Raw genomic sequence first — 23,623 nt, forward strand, 5'->3', positions numbered from 1 at the left:
ACAGATGCCATGTCGTTAGTGAGCCACAGCCCATTGGAGAACTGGGCTCTAGCTTCGTGACAAATACCTTGTGGGTGATGTGCTGCTGTTCCACGGGTGCATGTCCTTTGGGGTCAATGAGGGTTGGATGCGCCACCAGATACCCCCTGTCCTCCATTATGAAGCACCTGTGCCAAGGCAATGACATTCCTCATTCACAGAAGCTGCTGTTCTATGCTTTTGGAAAGCATCTATCTTGCTAGCCCTGACACAAACTACATTTATCAGGTTCTCAATAAATATTCATGGACGAAATGAAGGAAGGCTGGCAGTCAGGTGACAGACACATTAATTCTCAAGACGTTGGATTACCTGGCATACGGTTTAAGGCGAGAGAGTTACACCTGACTCTGAGGTCACCTACATACTTCGTACAGAATGTGACCACCCAGACTAAGTAAGATGGGCTCAAAGATCTTTTGCAAGAATGTATAAAGTGGGACATTTTTTTCTTTTTTCTGGGGAGGGAGATTCCGAAAGAAGCAGTCTTGGGTATTTACAGGCACAAACTTTAGGTAAACCATGCAATTTCCTCTTTCAATGACAAACATACCTAAAATACAACGTTCGGAGGACATGCAAAAATATATTTGATGGAAACACTAAATAAGTGAAGCTAGAACTGCTTTAATCAAGACTATACTCTGCTCTATTTTACTTTCCATTCATCATAATAGTTTGCTGTGAATCCTGCATTTCCCCATTAAGGGCCAGTGTGAAATTTAGCAGTGATATGAAGCATGGGCCATGAGTTGGAAATAAGAAAGCTATTTTTAAAAGTGGCCTGTATTAAACCAAGGGAATGCCCTTGCTTTGATCAGACATGCTCTTTTGAAATTCAGGTGGCAAAGACTTTTGGTTCCATGAGCCTCTTTCTGGGGAAATGTACAAAGGAACAGTCTAAGCGTCTGAAAATCTCACAAAGACTTTGGTTTAATAACTAAGTTCACATCAAAAGTACTACCCAAGAGTACCCTCTGGTCTTTCTGGCACCCAAGATATGGGAAACCTCTAATTACTGACTCATAGAGAAACAAAAGCTTTTGGAGAATTCTGTGTCACAGTTACTCTTGTTAGAAGCCAAATCTGTCCATCTAAGTCATAAGCAGCATGCATCTTAGAAAAATAAAAGAACAAAAACCTCCTTAATAGAACACCCAGGCAATGGACTCAGTTTCTGACGTTATGACAATGTGCTTGGCATTCAACCGGAGATACCTGACATCTTTTTCTTTGTATTTTGCAGCTAGATAGGATATGGGGTCCCTGAAGGGCTCACCTTATTTTGTTGCCACCATCTTGGTTACAAACTGGTAATAAGTCCATCAGAACCTTGTAGAAGTATCGAAGCGTGAAGTCAATGCCCATCACAGCCACAGTATGCCCGGAAGACAGCTGTGTACTTCATGTGAAAATGATCAGTGAGAATAAGAGGTGTGTCTTATTTAAAGGCAAAAGCTATGTTCACTCATAAGGACATTGTATGGTATCAGAAACACATGCCTTCTGTTCTCCGCACTTTCCACCCTTGGAGAAACAATTAACTAAATGACTAACTCAGCATAACATGGAGATTTGACAAGAGAAAAATGTAAGATTAAAGGTAGGACTTCCCAAATAAGACTAGCCCAAAACATGGGCAGCTGTGGAATATGGCTTGTCCTAACTATAGATGTTCAGACAATGGTGGGATTATTCTTTGTCAAGAATATGGGGGTGGTGGGGGGATAGGCATCAGCTGGGAGGTTTAATGTGTGGCTGTTAGGTTCCTTCCAACAAGGAACCTTTATTTTTCCTTCAATTTTTTTTTCTAATTGAGGTATAGTTGATTTACAGTGTTGTTAATTTCTGCTGTACAGCAGTGATTCAGTTATACATATTTATACATGCTTTCTTTAATATTCTGTTCCATTATGGTTTATCACAGGATACTGAATATAGTTCTCTGTGCTATACAGTAAGACCCTGTTGTTTATCCATCCTATATATAAAAGCATACATCTGCTCACCCCAATCTCCCACTCCATTCCTCCCCCAAACCCCTCCCCCTTGGCAACCACCAGTCTCTAACAAGGAAACTTTAGACAAGGAGCCTGAGTGATGTCCTTAGTTATTTCCTTCATTTTATAGATCATGATAAATCTATAGTTATTAATCTATACATCTCATTTTATAGAGCTCTCAAAGGTTAATTAGTTTTAGGTCATACAAAACTTAGTGAAAACAACGTTTTGTTTTCTTTCTATAACACTAAAGTTGGCTGTACTCAAAACCCATCTCACATCTAGAACGAGACTCTCCTGGTTCATAGGCCAGTTCTGTCTCCATTCTAAAATGCTACTCTGAAAAATAGAAGCACCAAGGAAGAGAAAGTTGGGCAATACAACATGATGCTTGCTAGCCTTTTAGCTCTGGAATCAATCAGATCTGGGGTCAAAACTTGGCCTTGTTGATTTCTATCTATGTGGCTCCTGGGATGCTACTTAACCTATCCAAGCCTCAGTTTTCTGATCTGAAAATGGGGTTAATAATAGCTCAGAAGAAACTTCCCAAAGTCAAGTCCTCTTTGGGAAAATCAAAACTTGGGACTGAAATTAGCTTTACTATGTAGACAACTGGTTACTAACAACAACACTGATACTAACATATTAACTCAACTCACCACTCACCAACCCCATCAAAAAAAACCCAAACAAACCCCCAAAACCAGAAAAAACAAACAAACAAACAAACAACAAGAAAAAGGGACCATGACCCATAATGAAATTTCTATCAGAGCTTTGCTGTCTAAGCTGTTTTTGGCATGGGATGGGGGAAGACCATGCTGTGGGACTGCCTTTGAGAGGTTACTGCCTCAATAAGAGCCCCTATTATTACTTAAGTAACTTAAATTCTACCATGGAAGAGCTCCAAGACTCAGTTACCTTATGGGATTTGTGCATTGTAGCAAAGAATATTTTGCTTTAGAATTAGTCAGAAGAAGTCTAAACTTCTCTTGCTTGTTCAGGAAAGAGTGATGAGTCTAAACAATAGCCATCATTATGATAATAGTAATGGCTTCCATTTACTGAATGTTCACAATTTATAGGCATTCTGGTAGGCATCTGAATATATCACTTCATTGATTTCTCACAGAAACCTTATGAGGCATTATTTCCAGAAAACTGAAGCTTAGGGAGATTAAGTATTTGGCTAAAGTCACACAGTGAATAACTAGTAGAAGCAGGGATTTAAACTCAGTGCCTTCAACTCCAAAGCATAGATTCCTAACCAATAGGGTCTCTGCCTCCTTAGATCTGCATGGTCCTCAAGAGTTTCCAAGCAATTTTAAACCATCGACTTAATTTCCTGTGAATACCTCAGAAAGGAATTATAGTTCCTATTTTATAAATGAAAAATTAGGTTTAGAATGGTTTAAAGACTTAAAGAAGATTGATCACCTTTTATTTATGGTTTAGAGAATAAATCTGGTTCTTTCTACAATACTATAGTCGCCTCAGTGAAAAATACAATTCAGGTTTTGTGGGACAAGTTGATTTTGTTTCTAAAATTCCCCTGTATGACTGCCATCTGCCCCTGTTGATGATAAATGTGCTAGAAGTAAAAGCATATATTATATATTGCCCATGGAAGTCTAGCATTCATATTTTCACCTGCATTTAAAAAATGTACATGGTTACCATAGCAACCCATAAAGAATACCATAGAAAAATCAAAGGAAGCCTACATTTCTCAGCACAACGGTCCATGCTGTTTGCAGCACTTTGGTGAGATTTTCACTGCCAAAGACTTGTCTAACCAGTCCCTTAATCATTGACTGTACTTCATCATCACTACCACATTATCATCCTCCAAAGAATGCATACCTAGATTCTCAGGCCACTAATAATGCTGATGAAAGAAACTGTTTAACTGATAAGTGAGCACTGAAAAAACCTGTCCTCAAGCTCTCAGCCCAACCGCTTCTGAAAACCAAGGGAGAATTAGAGTGCTTCACAACAAGTTGAACGTTGGCTTAAGTTCCCTCTTCTGACCCATTAAAATACAAGAAATTTAAAGCATGAATAGCATGATAATAAAAATAACTACCATTTATTGGGGATCTGACATTGGCAAGTATAGTGCTAAGCATTTTACATGCATTATCTCTAATTTTCATTATGTTAGTCCAATTTGGGCATTGTTACCTCTGTTTTCCATATGAGGCTCAGAGAGTCATGGAACATAATAATAATAAAAGTATTTAACATTTATTGAGCCTTGACCATGGGCCACACACTGTTCTAGGAGGCTCACGTATATTATTTACGGTAATCTTTAAAGAATAATTTGAGATAGGCCCTAATAGACCTCTTTCACAGGTGAGGAAACCAAGGCAGAAAGGAACTTGTTAATAGTCATATAGACAGTAAATGACAAATCTGAGTGGAATCACATCTTAGGAGGAGGGCAGGTTCTCAAGTTGGCACATGAGACCAAAATCACTGGTAATCATTTGGAAAAAGTACCTCAGCAGAGCCCACCTATGAATATACCCATTAAAGCTATAGTTGCTTTGGTTGAAAACCAGAAGCATTAATTGACTTGCATTCGAAACTATGGTGAATGAAATAGATGGCTTTAAATAATACAAACACGCTCAGCTAAGGAAAATGTTCAAATGATCAAGTCCATGGGACTGCATATTGATCAAGGCAAGAGCAGATACTTATTCCTGAAATATACTGTCATTGAGTGACTGATGGACAGGATTTAAATAGCCATTTAACTCTTGTTAAACTTGAATAGCTAAACTTGTGTGGGCTAAATACACTATCAACAGTAACCAAATAAGGGAATTGAACGCAGGTTTTTTCTAAGTTGAAAGCCCATCATATTTCCATCATGTGTCATTTGGGCTGACACCATAAATATTTATAAATAAACAAAAAGAAAATTCTTCCAACCATCCAAATTCTAATAAAAACATGTATATGAGCATAAAAATCTGCACCTATCTGGGACCTCCTCCCCCTGCCCAACAAAAAGAATACTGTGTAGAAGGAAAAGCTAATGGCTCTTGATAATGAGGCAGATGGGAGAAGCCAGGTGGAATGTCAAAGCCTAAGTAAGATACACACAGGTAGGTAGGCATTCTCTCCCTGCTCCTCCAGCAACATTTTTAAGAGCCCAATTCCGGCCCATGTCCTTGTCATCAAAGACCAAGGTGACTGCTGCCCCCTCAAAGAAAACACGTTTGTTTAATTCTTCTCAATTGATTAGAATATATGGGAGAAATGACAAGTTTTGCTATTCAGACAATAGTAGGTGTATGCCTTACAGATGGCCTGTTAATGAAAACATTGAAAAGATCTGTTCTAAAAGAATGTTTACTTGTTTATATGTGATGGAGCCAAACAGATACCATGTCCTGAAAAGAAATCAATATTTGGCTGGCAGCAGGGCCCTGCCTGCCATGGAGACACAGGTCATGATATTGAAATTCCACATAGCACTGCTTCCCAATTCTTGATTCCAATGTACTAGAGTTAGAAGAATTCTACTGAATGTCAGCCATTTGATACATAATGAGCACTGTGAAAAGCCTAAAGTTAAGCAAGAAAATCTGTCTCCCATAAATTTTAAGGCATCATTACAGATACCAGTCAAAATATGGTCTTTATTGGTTGCTAGGGAAAAACAGCAGTCTGTATAATGAAGGGATTAAAACAATGTGTTTGGACTTGCCTCTCTACCCAACATTTCACTGACATTTGTAGCTTAAATACTGAAACCTCAAAAGCCTGAAATGTAAAGCACCCTAAATATATTTACAGTAATACTGACATTTTATAGCATGCTTGGAAAATCCATTTTCAAAATGCCTTTTCATTCCTCAAGAGAGAGCAAGGACAAAGCAAAAACAGCAAAAAAAAAACCATAACAACAAAAACAACAAACTCCTATATAATTCTAAAGAGACCCAAATACAAAAGGAAACAATCTCAAGTCTTGATACATTTCTTTCTTCACTAAAACTACTTTGTTCTTGGGAAAACACTCTCTGATAATAATAATTGTCAGGCTCTTGGTGCTATTTCTTTGATTGGTTTACAACTGGCATTTCTAGGAACTGCTTTACTGAATCTAACATCTTTCTTTTTCTTTTTCATAAGCACCCTCACAGCCACTAACAGGGCTAAGTGCTTTTGACTGACTCAATCACATGATAATCGTGTGAGGTAAGTATTATCCCCATTTTACAGACATCAGGAGGAAGGTCAGGGTATCCAAGATGGCACAGCTAGAGAAGATATTCAAACCCCAGCTTGCCCCACAACAAAGGTCATACTTTTGCCACTAATTCTTAGTGTCTACTATTCTGTTCAGATTTTCAAAGTATCCTTCATGTGTTTAAGAAATGAGTAAAAATTAATTGAAATATTACCTGGATGAATGAATTGTATGACTGATGGTCACTACATAGCCAGCTCCTCCAACGTCTAAGTAAGGTCCAGTCAAAGAAATCAAACCTGGATTAGCTACTGCGTGGAGATACCTAATGGAGACCAAAGAAAGTCGTTACTTGAGGGTATGAACAACAACTTTGCACATTTCGAAGAAAAGTGAGCTCGGAACCCTAAAAAAATATTATAAATTGTGCTTATGTTACATTGAAGTTCAAAAGGATTCCTCCCTTTTATGTCTGACTGCAGCATCAGCAACAAGGGGTCAAGAAAAATATGAAATTCTCTATAAAAAAGATGCTGAACTCAGTATATATGTGAGCTTTTAATAAGATCTATAGTAGAGATGTTTTAGAGGCTAAAACAAAAATTAACAAATCAAGTAGAAACAAATAAAACTGGGCACGTAGAAATGTCCCCTGGATTGGTAAAGGTGGGGGAACAGGCAGTAAAACTAGTGGCCACTCATGAGTGACTCAGTTACTAAGCAGCACAAGACTAGAAATCCTGTTTTCTTGCCCAGGTTGCCCTCCTGCTCTATCACCTGACTAGCTTTTGCTTTTGAAAATCAGAGTAAAAATAAATCCCAGAAGTGAAAAAGTATTTTTCAGTATACACGTGTTCATTTTTCATAGGTCACATATGAGCTGTAATTTGATGCCATAATCACACGCAGTGACATTAAGTATACCCACTGGGGACACACTGCATACAAGATGGGAATCAAACCACTAGGAATTGAAATGGCCAAGTATAAAGTATTTCAGTCTGAAAATTTCAATGAAGAGATAAAAGCATTGTAGACAGAGGAAGCCCACAAAGCTTTTGTTAATACTACATTTAAAAAATGATTCAAAAACATATTTTCACTGTCATGAAAAGTATCTTCTTTAAATATGACTGCCTGAAGTTGCTTTATTGTGTGTACTTATCATGTCTCTGCAGGACTGGCGGGGGGAAACCTTTGATAATGGAAGCCCCTAAAACTCACCATTGTCTCCTAGTGGGATCAAATGCTTTGTCCATGAGGGAACCAGGATAAATTCTGAGGACGCCATTGGGCGTTGCTATGTAACGGCGGACAATGTAAGTGTTCAGGCTACTCATTTCCATTTGTGTCATCCATTCATCTGTGACGTGGCTGGTAGCCATTACTTCATTTCTGACAGAGAACTGGGAAACAAAGGAAGACATAGAAGGGATCCTTTAAGACTCACATGAAAAGAGAGAGGCCTGCTGGCAGAGCTTCCCAAAGCTCTCTTGCAGAGAAGCCAAGCCCAATTACTTCTTAAAAATCTTTCCACAGCAGATGGATACAGCCAAACTTGGTGAAACAAAAGCTTCCTGAAATATAGTCAGTGGATGTGTGATTTACTTAATTGTTCATCCTAGCTAGGCTTTCTGTGTTTAAGAGGAAAGATCCTATAATGCAGCATTAAATACACACCCAGACACACATACAAACACGTGTACACACATCCCCTAAATCTCTGCTTTTTAAACTGCATATTTATCTCAACAGACAGTAGGGGCACTTTACTTCATTCCCCTGGGAAAAATGGGGCTGGAAAGTTTCACTGGTCTCTAACTCACACCCCCCTACCTAGAAAGCCCCTAGTGCATCTAAGGCCTGAAAGAGATTCTTCATCTGGCCCATAGGGCTTCTTAATCCATCAGACGGGTCCTCGCCGGTCAGCCTCCCCTGGGCCACACACTCTGCCTTTCTGGCTCTCCAGCTCAGAGGCACAGATCCAGAGCTCGGCTTCCCACTTCAAAGGTTCCCTACCAGAACCCCCTCCCAGGCCTGTGGAGGGGTGCAGCAGCAATGCAGCCCCGGGACAGCACTCACTTTGAGCCCCGGGTTAGCAATGAGGCGGGTGTTGTCGCTGAGATAGGCTGTGTAGTGCTCCACCATGCGCTTTGTCTCCGGCTGGCTGAGGTGCTCATAGGGGGAGGAAAAGCTGCCAGCAGACAGCATGACGGTTGGACTTTCTGAGAGAGAAGCAAACAAAGCAGGCCTGAGAACACGGAGCCTGCATCGCAGGCCCAAACAAAAGCATGGCTTAGGCTCTGCCCATCTGTCAGCTGTGGTGGCTTAAAGTCCTCCCTAAGGAAAGCAAAGAACTCCACACTGGAAGGAGCTGGGAAAGAAAAAAGTCAGATCCTTTCCCTGCAGGGAGCTTACAGTCCTGAGTGAACCTAAAGAGATAAAAGGGCTGAGAATGACAAATAGTCAACATATCTTAGGTCTCCATATAATATCCTACACTTATTAGGGTCGAGGAGGTAGCATGTGACATGGAGCCAGACTGGGTTGAGCCTGGGCTCCATCATTTCCTGGCTGTGTGATATTGGGCAAGTTGTAATACATGTGATGTTTTTATCATCTGCAAAGTGGGGGAAATAGCAGCGACGACCTTATAGAGTTATGGCATTATATTAGTTAATATATGCAAAGCAAACGATTTAATAAATGTAAAGTATTTAGAACAGAGCTTGCACAACTCAAGTGCTTCTGTGTTAACTCTTATTGTTCATATTAGTATGATTATCGAGGAAGAAAGAAAAATGAAACAGTGCAGTTGACGCAAAAAGCAACTAAAAAAATTCTTCTCACAGACGGGGACAGCCAAACGTGGCATAAACAAAATCTATGGAAATGGAGTAGTTAATATACACATATTTAATTGTTGGTCTTATCTAAGAGGAAAAGCCCAGTTCTCTATTTACAACAGAAATCCTTGCAATGAATCACATTTTGAAACGAAAACACTACATCTTTGTCTCTAAAATTTTACTCTTCAATCGTATATTTTAAAAAGTGTTAGAAAGCACTATCACATGTCCTATCTCATTTAAATCTGTGGGTCCTTTTCTATTCCTTTGTTAGTTCTCACTCACAGTGTTTTGTTTCCTTGTGGCCTGGTTAACTCTGACTGGACACTGTACTTAACAAATTTGTAGGAAATGCTGAGGCTTAACAGGATGGGAATATCTTCGTCTAGAAAGGATGTTGCATCTTGTGCTGCACACCAAGATGAGGCAGGATGGTAAGGTGGAAACAGTTCCCAATAAGGAGACAGGATACTGGCCTAAGTGCTATACTGGGAGACTCTGGTATTCAACAAGTCCATGATGAGTGAATGCTTGAGGTTGCTTAGACAACTCAGATGACAGGAATCCCATGTCAAGGGCTGATTTAGTTCCAATTCACCCTAACCCTAAAGATGTAGTCCTTTGGGACCTCTGCTAAAAGCATGTATGTGTGTGTGGAAGGGAGGAGTTTCCTTGTGAGTCTTCACCTTTTGAGAACCTTGGATTTGATTTTGGCCTCTCTTCCTAGCCCTGAGCAGCTAGCTACCTAAAGCACAATTTCACAGTTGTTTCTTCTGTATTGATAAATATGTGCACTGTAAAAGCAGCTTTAGGGGTTGGCTTCCTTCTCTGGGTTCTTATATTCTCCTAGACTTAGGTCCACTACCGATTAGGTTAGTTCTCTGATACTTTTCAAAAGATTTAAAAAAGGTTCCATCTAGGATTTTTGGTTGAACCCAGCAGGATGGGTCAGAATTACCTAGTCTTCCTTTGCCAGAAGACAATGCTTCCAGTAATGCTATGTCTCCTTTAAAACTTTCATATCATCATGGTATAGCTTGGGAGTTATTATTATATGCATATCAAGGAGAAGAAAGCGACAGGCTTAAAAAAGTTAGGCTGCTTAGCAGTGAATTCATGTGTATATGCTCATGGGGTCCTCCGTGCAAGGATGTGCCAGAGAGAGAGGACTGTCCTGGAACTCAAAGAGCTTAGGACCCAATTGGAGAGACAAGGATAAAGAAAAAAGAGGAAAACAACAATACTGGAACAACACAATAATGTAAGAAATGTCTCAGGGACAAAAGAGTTGGGCCAGAGGAAGGGAAGGAGAGACAACTTGAGGAGTGGGCCTTTCCTGTAGTGACATGGATTGAAGGCGAGAAAAAACCAATATATAGGACCCAAAGCTTTATGGCTAGGAGCTAGACACATAGCTCTAATTTACATAAGACACATAGTACTTATATATACATACTTGTGTACTTAATTGCACTGGATTTTAAAATTCCTCTTTGCCTCTTTGTGTACCAAGAAAGACAATGTCCCCTCCTTCAGCCCTCTTGAAGGGAGCTCTGACGTACATTTAATACCTTGCCTCAAAATCCCCATCATCAATGAAATTAGATGGAAACCACTTATTTGCCATTGTTTCCCTTATTTTCCATTTCTTTTAAAAAATATTTCAATTATCCTGCTTCATTTTCATTACCAACTGTTACTAAACTTCCCTTGGTGACTTCTCCACACATTGTCCTGGGGGAGTTCTATGGCCAAAGTGAAGTTGGGTGGTACAGTGGAAAGAGCAGCCATTGAAAGTCAGACACTGGCATAAGGTGTGTCTGTGTGCCCCAGGATCAGCCCGCTAGTCCTATGTAAAGTATGGGAGTTGATAAAGCTCTACGTTTTCTGGGCATCTCTGTGAGGCAGCACTGTCCAGCTGAAATACAATGCAATCCCCAATTGTAATATAAAATTTTCCAGTAGCCACATGACGAAAAACAAAACCAAAGAGGTTAAATTAATTTTACTAGTATATTTTATAGACGCCAATATATCCAAAACATTATCACTTTAACGTAATCAATACAACAACTCAAGCATGTATTTTATACTTCCAGTAAATCTCAACTTGGTCTAGTCACATTTTAAGTGCTCAAAAGCCACATGTGGCTAGTGCCTACCATATTGGACAGTGTAGCTATGAGCGATTATCCAAAGGAAATAAAAAATCTAGGCTTGAGCTTTTTTCTCATCAAGAAAAACTGCTGCACTTCCCTGTCTCAAATTTAAAAAGAATGACCTTGTAAATCAACTATACTTCAATAAAAATTTTTTTAAAAAGAATAAAAAAATAAAAATAGTGACCTCATTTGCACCAGTAGTAGTGTAGTAGTGTTTAGCTTGTGCCCACAGTGGCTAAGGGAATCATGCATATCTCAGCTTTCCTGTAAGCATTTCTTTTTTTTTTTAAAGACAACTCTTTTTTTTTTTTTTGGTTGCATTGGGTCTTCGTTGCTACATGTGAGCTTTCTCTAGTTGCGGTGAGCAGGGCCTACTCTTCGTTGCAGTGTGTGGGCTTCTCACTGCAGTGGCTTCTCTCATTGTGGAGCACGAGCTCTAGGCTCTTGGGCTTCAGTAGTCATGGCACGCGGGTTCAGTAGTTATGGCTCACGGGCTTAGTTGCTCCGCGGCATGTGGGATCTTCCCAGACCAGGGCTCGAACCCGTGTCCTCTGCGCTGGCAGGTGGATTCTTAACCACTGCACTACCAGGGAAGTCCTCTGTAAGCACTTCTTAAAAATATGAATTAAAGGACATACATACTCTATTGTATAAAAACAGAAGCCAACCCCCCTCCTCTCAAACCTAAATGACAACAAACAAACAATGTAAAATCCAAGTTTCCACCCCTGGCCCTCTCCAAGTTGTCCACACCACTGGAGTGTGTCATAGATGAGACTACTTAGGCTGCCTACTCTCTTGATCTCATATCCAGGCAGAAACTCTATAGGATGGAATTCAAAAGAGAAACCCAAACACAACTACTCTCATTTGGAACCGAGAGACTGGTGACTTCTATCTTTGATCCTCTTCCTATCTGTGCCCCCTCTATTCAGTTTTCCAGTTGTCTAATGATTCTTATTCACTTTTGGAACCCTAAGTATTTTCAACAGTGAAAAAGAGAATACCTGTTTTAAAGTACTGTGACTACACTGCGATGTACTGACAATATACACCATGGATGCCTTAGTATGTGCCTTGCACATGGCAGCATGCAATAAAAGGGGCAAATCAGGCATGGGAGAAGCATGAACCACATCTCAGCCCTGCTACTTTCTGTGTTACCGTGAGAAAGTTATGTATTTCAATGAACTCAAACATCCTCATCTGTAATAGTTCAACACAGATGATGAATGTAAAGTACCGGGCACAGAACACATGTAAATTCCCTTTTGCTTCCTTTGAATTATTTGCCTATCTCCTGAGCTCTTTTCAAGCAGGGACCTGTGATAGATACAGATATGCTATATACATATATAGGTATGCTACCCTTAGACCCTTTACCATTTCTCCACTTCCTGCCTTGCATCCCTATATCTGTGTGCTTGTCTCTAGTGGGCCATACCTGTCACTCTCTTTGATGGACATTGTTTGGGCTGCTAAAACCTCTTTGTCCAGCACTAGCAGAAAGCTGAAAGTGACTAAGGAATACAAGAGTCCAGCTCCCTTTCTTGAGTCTGGGCAAACTCAGGGATGTAATTTACACTCCAAAGCCCCTCACAGGATTAGGCTGAGGCTGGAATGTCACTTAAAATCAAACTCTTGCTTGCTTTCTCCTCCTTCCTTATCCTGTTGCCTTCACTTCCTCACTAGTTTCTCCTGAGAGTTCATCCTTAACAAATCACCAACGCACAAATCTTCATCTCAGTGTCTGATGGAGAACCTGATACCAGGCAAGGCCTCAAATTGTTTTTACATTTGCCTCCCCACACTGGCACTGCAGGTATTCAACATCTTAATTCAAACTGATACTCATGGTGAGCTGCTATGAGGAAGACCACAAAGGAAGCTGAGAAGCGCCAGGGCTTTACCTAGCGTGGCCAGCTGTTTGAAGTGGAGGCAAGCACTAGGCTGGCCCAGGAGGTCCAGCCGGTGGTACAGCAGCTTGCTGCTGGGGACAGTGTTGAGGTTCTTCAGTTGTTTGACAGGTATTTCCGGTTGTATCACCACAATACAGAGAATGAAGGAAGTGTCTTGCACCTGGAAAAATCAAGAAAGAAGTTCTAATACAGAAAATGAAAGTTCCTGGGGATAGCGACTTTGCCTACATTATTTTCTGCTCTCTCTGTCTTCTACTCCACATAGAAAAATATTTGATGAGTGAAAGAAAGACATGAAGATGGGGTAGTAGAAAATGGCTCTAGCAAAAGATTACATTTTCTAATTTTTATTTTCCTTTTTGATCGAGGGAAATTAATGAATGTAACAGAAAATTATGGAGCTAATGAAGGGATCAGAAAACAGTCCCTTTGAAAGAGTACCTACCCCTAGTCCTCTTTTGCTTACTTAAGTTAATGGATACAAGCTGGGACACGGCATAAGAATACAAAACTTATTTCTGTTTGGGTTTGAAATGCATTTTAAATTATACAGTTGGTTTTGAAATGACTGTTCAGAGAATTGACTACTTTAAATGCCAATTATAAATCCATATAACACAGCCCATACAGAATCTGGTTTACTCATTCTGTTCCCAACGAACGCTTTCCTTTCTCTTGGTTGGAGGTGACTAGGATCTCAGACTCATGAAAAGCGCAAATCCTATAGCTCCCTTGCAAGGTTGGACTGACTTGTCCTTTCAGACAAGGAAAGGCAAGTGTGTTGTAGCTTGGCCTCATTTAAGCTCCTATGTAGAGACAGGAGTATTTTCAAATTCACTTTGCTCCTAATAATGGATGCTTGGATAAAATTTGGTGGCAAAAATGACCACTAATGAGGCAAAAGCCAAGTCAAACTACTTAGTTCCAGCTCCTTGACTTAAAAATACAAGAAAGCCAAACTCCTCTAAGTCCATTATATTAAGAGATGAACAGAATCTATTTAAAAGATGGTTTGTAAATAAATGAAAAGAGTGATAACCAGCTAAGTCAGAACTATAGATGGTCAGAACCAAAGGAGCTCAAAGGATTTACTTAACGGTCAAGGAGAAATTTTTTAACTAGGCAGGTTAGAGTTCAGTGTAATGTAGGATTTCTGAAGATGGTTGCAGAATCTTTTGAAACACAGGGGAAATTTGCAACTTCCCGGAATTGCTTTCAAGTCCAGCTGCCAAGGATATTCAATTAGATTAGCAAATTTAATCCTCTTCCTCCACCCAACAAATTAGAGAGTGACAGAGTGTTCTGAAGTGTCATTTACTATTTCCCCTCTTCCCATCTCACACAGTCATCCTTTGAGTTTGTTTCCTGTGTTGCATGTTCTAAGGAAGCAAAAGGCAAAAACTTTACCAGAACGACCAGAAAACAATTTTATAATTGGGTCAATTCTGAGGGAGAAAAAAAAAAATTACCCTAAGCATCTAAAAGCAACACTTTATAAATAGTTTTTAGCTGGAAAGGAAAACAGATTTCAATACAGGTCTTCTTCCTATTGTGTTCTTAGCTGAAAAAACAGTCTTTGCAATAAGGAACTACGTATAACATATCTAGAAGAACTCTCCATGACTGGGGAGTGGTTTTTTTTCACTGACTGTCCATGGGATTCATGTTTTGAAGTGAACCATGACCGTGTAACACAGGAATATTGCAATACCTTGTGATGGTCACTAGTTCCTTCTGCCACAGCATGAAGCCTCATATGCTCAAAGATGGACGGGGGTTACACAGTGACAGAGTAGTAATCTCTTAATACTGCTAATGTAATCTCTCATTTTACATTTAAATTAATTCAGTGAGAAAAAAATCCACCAGTATCTGCTATATCTACAGATGCTAAGCAGTTTAATCTATTATTATCAACATAAACTAAATCTATTTAAATTATATTTAGTAGAAGAATCCATTTTATTCTTGAGGACAAGAAGAGTACCTATCCACCCCTCCCTCCAGTGTAACTAAAAAAAGCTTAAACATACTTATTCTTATTCCTGGGGAACCAGGCAAGCCTTTCTAACTTCAATTGCATTATTTATTACCTCTTTAATTTTTCACTTAATAGTGATGTTCTTAACAATTTCAGAACTCTGAGAAAACTAACAGTTCTACCTCAAGTGACTACATGATTATATCCATTTGGCTCAGTAGCCAGAATTTACCTGTATGACTGAAGAAAGACCATCTTAAGAAGATAATACTCTTTCCAAAATGTTAACACTAGGTTTATTTACTGTACAAAGAAGGTCTTAAAATGCCTCCATTTCCTTCTTTCTCTTTTAATGCCAACAAACATTAATATAGATATTTTCCCAGGATGTAACTGTAATTGCTTTCAATCAGGATATACTGTAAGATAAGCAATCTCCAATTTCAAATATAAAAGTATCCTTTAATTCAGAATTCTGGTGTCTGGCTCACTCTTTCTGATGTGAAACATTAAGCAATTAGACTTTATTTTAAAACTGTATAATTGTAAAAATAAGAGCAGATGGTGCAATCATTCTCAAAAAAATTCCTGAAAATGAGCTGACTCAGGGAGTTTCAAAATAGACTTTGACCTTTTTCAAATCTGCATTATCAGTAAAATATCAGTAGAATTAGGCTTGTAAACATATTTCTCAAATGGTTTTATTATTTTGTTTAATTTCATTTCCATTTTAGAAATTACCCTTGCCACATGATGCTTTAAAAACCAAACAGAAAGGTCACAGGAAAGTCATGTCTGAAGGTGTGTTGGCTATTCCTAATTCCTGTCATTCCTATGCAGACACTGTACAGAGTTGGTGAATTCTCTGCATCTACCACTAAGCTGGATGCTCCATGAGGGCAGAGGCAATATCATTCTTCTTAGTTCATAGTCAATGTTCAATAAGCAGTTTTTAAATGGATGAATAAACAGATCCATTTGGGGTCAACAACAGGTAAAACACCAGATATGGTCCTCCAAGGGAATCTCAAGTATGACTGCATTTTAAGTTTAATGATTAATATTTGATGATAAAAAAAAATCAAAGTCCACTATTCTTTTAGTCAATTACAGTATTTAGGGCCCCATTATGCTATGCTTGGAAGAGGGACTAAAGGACAGAATCACAAGTAAGATGGACAGTGTGTGTCAGATTCTATTTCTCTATGATTCTTCGAGGCCTAGTATCTGAACGAGGCTAGTGAAAGAAAGCTGAAGTGCGCGCCACAGGTACAGCTACACTGTCAATCTGTTTGTGACATGTGGGAATAATCCACATTCTAATCTAAACCTTTCTTTTCCTTGGCATCAACAGAGGACATTTATGGTTTCATATCTCCTTTTCAACTCCCAACTTCCGCAATATGAACTGAAAATGATAAAAACGAAACTGGACACAATCTAAATGTGTATTAACAAGGGACTGTTAAAAGAAATTTGATCCGTCTATGTAATGCAATACTACAGAGCCATTAAGGTTGTGTGCACACGCACATACACACACAGAGATACACGCCTGTGTGTGAATAATAATTTTCTGGAAAATGATCAAAGTGGTTACCTCTGGGAGATGGGAGGTAAAAGTCAGGAGGGGAAAGGGCAGAGGTCACTTTTTTATTTTTTATATGGCTTGATTTATTCATCATGAACAATGACTGGTTTTATAAACAAAAAAGGAAAAATATATACAAAATTTCTGTGGAATCTCTTCTTTTTCCAGTCACTTTAAAACTGATTAGAAACCTTTATCAGACCAATGTTCCCTACAATTCCCGTATGAGGAAGAACGCAGCACCCCACAGCTCCTCAGGCAAAGGAGGCTTCCTCTCACTCACCATCTTCCAGGCATAGCTAACGTTGTAGGCCTCCTTTCCAGTTTCTCTCAGCTTATTTATGTGCCAGGACAGGGATGAGTTCACAGGGACTGCGATAATCTGGCTGCCCAGAGGGAGGCTGCGTTGGCAAACAGAATGCAATACTTCAGGCAAAAGATAAAATGAAGCACTTAATTAAAGGCAGGGAAGATGCTGTGAGTCAATGACCACCTCCTGATTTTGAAAAGCAATGAAGCTCATCACTTTTGAAAGAGATAATGTGAGATTTTCAATTTTGTAAAAGCATTCTGTCAGCTCTGCACCAGAAACATTCCTTACTCTCTACCCTGCCCCCCAGTTGTAATTCTTTCCAGAGACCAACTTGTCTCAAATCACTGTCATTAATTTACAACCAATGAGCACAAAGACCCATTTCTCTATAGGTTACCATCTGCCAAAATAATGTATCACGGTGGGAAAAAATCCAATCTGTTCCTTATTTCAAGAGAAAACGTTGTATATGATTGTGCTGTCAACTTGGAATGGACGCTACTTTGCCAAGCTATTTTTTGGCATGCTCTGGAGCTGGTCCTCAACTTAACCCTCTTATTTTGCCAAAATTTTTCCACTTGATATAACTGGGGCATTTTAAAAAATGAGATAAGATATATCTGATTTTACAACTAAAGGCAACGTGAACATAAGAATTTGATTTACAAGACATTTCCCCCAAATAATAGTTCTGAGAGATCTTACCTGTTTTACAAAGTAAACAAAATTTTGGCTACGATTCTTATATTAAAATTACACTTTTGATACCATTAAAATAATTTGTACACTTGTTTTATATCCTATTATAAACACTCGTATTTGACCTCAATTGATCCTATTCTCAGAGAAAAACAAAATACTACGACCCTCATCTTTTCCTTACCTTAGGATATTTTGCCGAACCAACTCAAATTTGGGGATATTTTCATAATGGATGATATCAGTATGAAGGGGGGGTTCCGATAGTAAATATGGCCTGGTAAGAGATGGGTGCATAAGGGTGTACCCTGAAAGAAGAAAAGAAAAACACATGCTATGGGAAACATGTTGTAGGAAGTATTGATTCTGATAAAAGTGCCCATCACAAGTTTGAAATACGGGATACTCTGGGATGGCTGCCCGACACTCAATTTCTCAGTCTGTAACTCAGCAGTCCAATAAAAAACTGAACTTATTTTATGTGTTCTTGCATAAAACTCTGGAAGTGTAGAAAGATACCTTAAATTATCGGACATCTGCCTCATCAAGAGTATTTTTGAGGTACTGGTCATTTGGTTTTCGTTTCATAAAATATTCTAATCTATCACATAAAACTTGAATGCCAGTAAATGTAAAGAAAACAATATAGACCAAAAAGGGATCCAAAGGATCACATTCTATGTGTCGTTCAATCCTCAAGTCTAATTTCCTGATGTTACAAAATAACTGTTACCTATCTCTCAACACAACACAGAAACAAATGCGTAATTTTTAGATTCATTCTGCCATCGTTGAGGTGCTCTATGAAATATGAGTAGTCCTAGTCACACAGTTTTTCTATAAATACTATCATTTTCCTTTGTTAGTATCAGAATGTCTAGATGATTTTCTCCAAGATGCTAAAGAAATCATTCTTTCCTATGATTAGATTTCAGCAGATTACCTTTGTCATCTATGAGAAAAGTATAGGAAGCCAAAGAATCTTGGTAATATGTCACATCTTCAAGGATGTAAGCCAAGTTCACATCCACTCCTACAATTCCCAGAAGGAGGTTTCCAAAATAACAGGGTTTACTCACAGTCATTATCAAACCTATGGGTTAAAAACAAAAAATATTCAAAGGATGGCAGAAAAGGCACTGAACAAAGGCTGGCGCTGTACTCTAGGGAACTGTGAAGGCTAATATCAGCCGTCTCAATTTACTCTGAAGAAAAGTTTTCTGTGTGATCCAGTAACCAAGCATTGCCTTTGCAGACAGCATAAGGGAGTTAGAGTGTGAGGAAAATAGACTCTTTGGGGGGTTCAGATATCTTAGTTAACTTAAATGGAGGGAATTTGTATATTTTCCACTATTTCTTCACCTAAAAGGATATGCTATTCCAGATCAGTGCAAAACATCAGCAACACTTAATATACATCATTCTACTTCCTGAAGTGCGGATGATTCAGTTGAATTTGAAAGACCACTGGACAAAGAATCTAAAATTCTGGGCTCTAGCCCAGCTGTGCCCCTTATGTATCATACATGTGACACTGGACATAACTTTGAGCCTTGGTCTTCATGTCTGTTTAAAGGACACAGTAGTAACTGCCTTACTAATTTCTAGGGGTTGGTAAATGACAGAGATTATGGATAAAGGAAAGCTTATAAGGTACTAGATTTTATTAATGAATCCTATCAAAAAACAGGAAGATGATGAGGAAAAAAAACCTAGAAAGGTACAGAATCTTATTTTCTGACCACTTAGAAGGAGACACTAAGGTTCTAAAGGAATGTATTTCTAGTCACTTGGGCCAGAAGTTTGTAAATTTTATGTAAAGGGTCAGATAGTAGATGTTTTAAGCATTGTGAGCCATATATTCTCTGTTGCATATACTTTTTTGTTTCTTTTCCAACAAAGCTTTAAATATATAAAAACCATTCTTAGCTCACAGGCCATAGAAAAACAATAGGATAAGTAGGGAAAGGGAAAAGCCAAGGGGAGGAAGACGTACAGAAGGAGAGGGCAAGAATAGCGGTCAGTGTGTGGCCTCAAGCCCCAGGCCAGCTGAGCTGTCCTTCCAGTTCTACTGCTGGGCTGGGCAAGTTGTTCCACCTCTCTGAATGCATCACTTTATGTACCACATGGGGAGCTGAGACAAAGTGATCTCTAGGACCCTAGCAATTCTACAATCCTATGGCTCTAAATGAAACTTAAAACAAAAAGATGGATCCTTTCTCTCCATCTTGCTCTTGTATTTTCCTGCACTTGATGACACGTTCATGCTTTTGCAGCACATCAGAAAGCCTTTCTTCTATCAATGCCAGGAAAGGGATTTGGATCTCTGAAGTCTTCTACAGAGAGAATCATGTCTGATGTCCACTCCAAGTATTACTGAGTTGTTGTGATTGCAAAGGCCAATTAAATGCAACACTTAGTAGAAAGAAGTGGATGCAACACTGAAAAACCTTGTGAAAAGTTATGCCCTGTTACAAGATAAATAAGTTCCGGGATGTACAGCACACGGACTATAGTTAACAGTACAGTACTGCATATTTGAAAGTTGCTGAGAGTAGATCTTACAAGTTCTCAACACAAGAAACAAATTATTACTATGTGAGGTGGTTGGTATTAACTAAGCTTACTGGGGTCATTATTCTGCAATATATACATAAATCATTATGTTGTACACCTAAAACTAATGCTATGTTGTATGTCAATTACATCTCAATAAGACAAGAAAAAAGAAAAGTTATGCAATGGGTGTCTATTATAATTTCAAAAGCATTCTTTAAGTAGTCAACATTTACAATGCTATCTATTCGTTTTAAAACATTTTAAAAATAATAAGTAAATAAGAAGGTTTTAAAAATGCATTTTGGAGGAGGTTTTTACTCAGGTATCCCTGGACAAAGGGGTTTCAAGTAAGTGATGGGAGCAGCGCTTGTGAGGGTCAGCAGGGAGACAGAGGTCACAGTCTGCACACCACATTCCCCTGGGCTTTGGTCTAAGATTAAAGCCATTTTCATAGAGTAGTAAAGTACAACAGAAATACTCGGAGACCACATGCTCACTTCAAAATTCAATTCTCCTCTGGACATACTGAGAGCAAGCCTGATAAAAGAAACGCAGTCTTACTTTTCTTTTCTTTCTTTCTTTTTTTTTTTTTTTTTTTTTTTGCGGTATGCAGCGGGCCTCTCACTGTTGTGATCTCTCCCATTGCAGAGCACAGGCTCCGGACGCGCAGGCTCACCGGCCATGGCTCACGGGCCCAGCTGCTCTGCGGCACGTGGGATCTTCCCGGACCCAGGCACAAACCCGTATGCCCTGCATCGGCAGGCGGATTCTCAACCACTGCACCACCAGGGAAGCCCAGTCTTACTTTTCAATTAGCAATTTGGACAGAAGACTCTTTATCCCATTGTGGCAAATAAAGTATGCTGAGCTCTTCCTACACTTAATGAAATACCCATACACCCTCCCTACTTTAATTTAAAGCACACAGACTTGCATTTTAAAAGACATATGTCCAGTAACTGATATTTGAATCTGTGGAGGTTTTGAATTAGAGCCACGTAAACATGAGTTTCCCTAGACTCAGGGTCCCCTTGTCATGGAGCTAGAGGAGGTGTCACCCAGTAATTCTAGGGACTGAAGATACAAAGATGAAAATGACACACTCAAGTAGGGGAATGCAGCAGACCTGTAAGCCAATCACTGAAACTCACTGCACAGGAGTCATAAAACAGACCCTAAGGACTACACTTTGGAAAGCATCAGCTTTGCACATAATTTAATTTCAAGTATTCATGGTAGCTCTCTGGATGGTAGAGTAATTTTCAGAAAAGGTCCTACTCTGCCTGATACCACTAATGGTAAGAGAATTTGAAGGCATAATCCTCTGTGCTTGTACAGCACTCAGTTTCTACATCTGTCTCAGTTCCTTTCACACAGAATTATCATGATTCGTTGATCTGTTTTTCTCTTATCAGATCAAAATGCTTGTTGAGGGTGAGATATGTGCCTTGCCCATCACTGCCTGACACAATGCTTGACTGGCACTCAGTCACATTGGTTAACGCATTAAGGTCACTCGCATTTAAGACTTGACATTTCCCTACAAAAGGAAATAACTTTATCTAAAGGTGGGAGTTTCTATTCTCTACACATCTGTTGGCCCTGCCAGAACTAGGAAGGATAAAAAAAATGAGGTTAGCAGTAGCAACCATATTTCTTCCTTATAGAAAGAACATGTCTACCTAGTTTCTAGAAAACACAGTCTCTATAAGGCTTATTACTTTTTTTTTTTTTTTTTTAACATCTTTATTGGAGTATAATTGTTTTACAATAGTGTGTTAGTTTTCCCTCTACAACTGCTTATTACTTTTTATACATGAATTTTCCCTGAATATCTATTTGTGAAAAGTCCTAGTTAACGGAACATAAAAACAAGATCTCATACGGTGATGCTGTCTGTCTAGTAATTAGCTGTCTCTTTAACCTTCTCTATCAAGAAAGAAGAGAGGGAAGGATGTGGGGGAAAAAGATAAATAAGATTATGAGGAGGAAAAAAAAAAGCTGTATTTTTAGTGAGCACACACTGTTGGCCTGGCATTGTTCTAGATGCTTTACATATACTAGTGCATTTCATCTTCACAACTACTTTGATGGAAATATGATTTTTTTTCTACTTTAAAGACCAAAAGTTTAATCATGTGAAGATTAAATACTTTACCCAACATCATATTATGGGTAACTTGTGACATCAGGACAGTGATAACAATAATAGTAGTAACAACAAAAGTAAAATAATAAATACATAAACAGCAGTCATCATTATCGAGAGGTATGCTGGGCAGTAATATAATCTTATAAACCTAATAACTCAAAGATATATTACATGAAAGATGTCATTACGTTTTGAACAGATAACCAGATGTGAATTAACAAGATTAAATACATTACCAAGGACAACAGCGTAAGTGGTAGAGTGGGATTTGAAATCCTCTCCATGTCAAGCCTGTATCTATTTGATGACATTGTGTTGCCTTGCCTTTGAGGCCGAATTCCAAGCACTTCTGACTTTTATTTACCATCTGCTATGCAAAGTTACTCTTTAGTTCCAGAATCCCTAACCTTTAGATCTTGGGGAATCCTCACAAAGCTTCCCTAGTAGATGTACCCATTATGTTGACTGAGGCTAGGGCAATGAGGAAAAAATAGGGCTGGGGATTTCTGCTCTAGAATACAGTGCTAACTGGACCAATGGCAGGAAGCTACACAATCCTCTGACCAGAGAAAGTGATGCCCACTCCCTTGCCTGCCCACACTCCCTAATGCTCACATGGTAAGTATTGAACAACATTTAAAAGTTACTGTTTGACTCCTGCCCATTTCTTTCCCCCTTCCTTTAGTAGGAAGTTTTCTCCAAACTCACCATCTCCCATCTCATCAGAGAAGGGGAGGCTAAAGACAGCTTCATCAATCATCCGGTTGGGAAGGTTGGTATAGAACCTGCCAACTGTGGTCTCCAGGTTACTCAGCTGGTTCAGCACCATCATGCTGCCCTTAATCACAGGCAAGGCTGTCCGGTCCAGCACGCCATACTTCCCTGAGTTCTGTTCAGCAAGATCTCTCAGAAAAGCCAACTCTTTCAAACCAGTCACCCCATCTAAAATAAAAAGCCAAGGGAAGACAATGTAAAACAAAACAGGGGATATCCATACAATAACTTTGTCATTTAGATCTAATAAGGGTCTGGATGAGGTCTTGCAATGAATGCCAAGGGGGTCTTTGCAGAGATAGTGTGGACTCAGGACACAGATACCAACCAGTTCCTGCTGATGAACAAAGCTGGAGGCATGATCTTTCCTCA

At 39.1% G+C, this 23,623-nt stretch overlaps 1 protein-coding gene across 1 annotated transcript in view; it reads right to left on the minus strand.

Moving 5' to 3' along the window:
• CACHD1 (cache domain containing 1) overlaps window positions 1-23,623 on the minus strand; it is a 214,865-nt gene that overhangs the window by 23,354 nt on the left and 167,888 nt on the right. The window contains exons 9-18 of the mRNA XM_059045484.2: window positions 23,186-23,419; window positions 18,710-18,859; window positions 17,951-18,074; window positions 17,038-17,155; window positions 13,174-13,342; window positions 8,335-8,477; window positions 7,477-7,658; window positions 6,467-6,577; window positions 1,319-1,441; window positions 68-167 (exon numbers count right to left, since the gene is read on the minus strand). Coding sequence (XP_058901467.1) covers window positions 68-167; window positions 1,319-1,441; window positions 6,467-6,577; window positions 7,477-7,658; window positions 8,335-8,477; window positions 13,174-13,342; window positions 17,038-17,155; window positions 17,951-18,074; window positions 18,710-18,859; window positions 23,186-23,419 — 1,454 coding nt within the window. The remainder of the gene's footprint in view (window positions 1-67; window positions 168-1,318; window positions 1,442-6,466; window positions 6,578-7,476; window positions 7,659-8,334; window positions 8,478-13,173; window positions 13,343-17,037; window positions 17,156-17,950; window positions 18,075-18,709; window positions 18,860-23,185; window positions 23,420-23,623) is intronic.

The sequence above is a fragment of the Kogia breviceps genome, chromosome 1 (assembly GCF_026419965.1).
Source record: "Kogia breviceps isolate mKogBre1 chromosome 1, mKogBre1 haplotype 1, whole genome shotgun sequence".
Lineage (NCBI taxonomy): Eukaryota > Metazoa > Chordata > Mammalia > Artiodactyla > Physeteridae > Kogia > Kogia breviceps.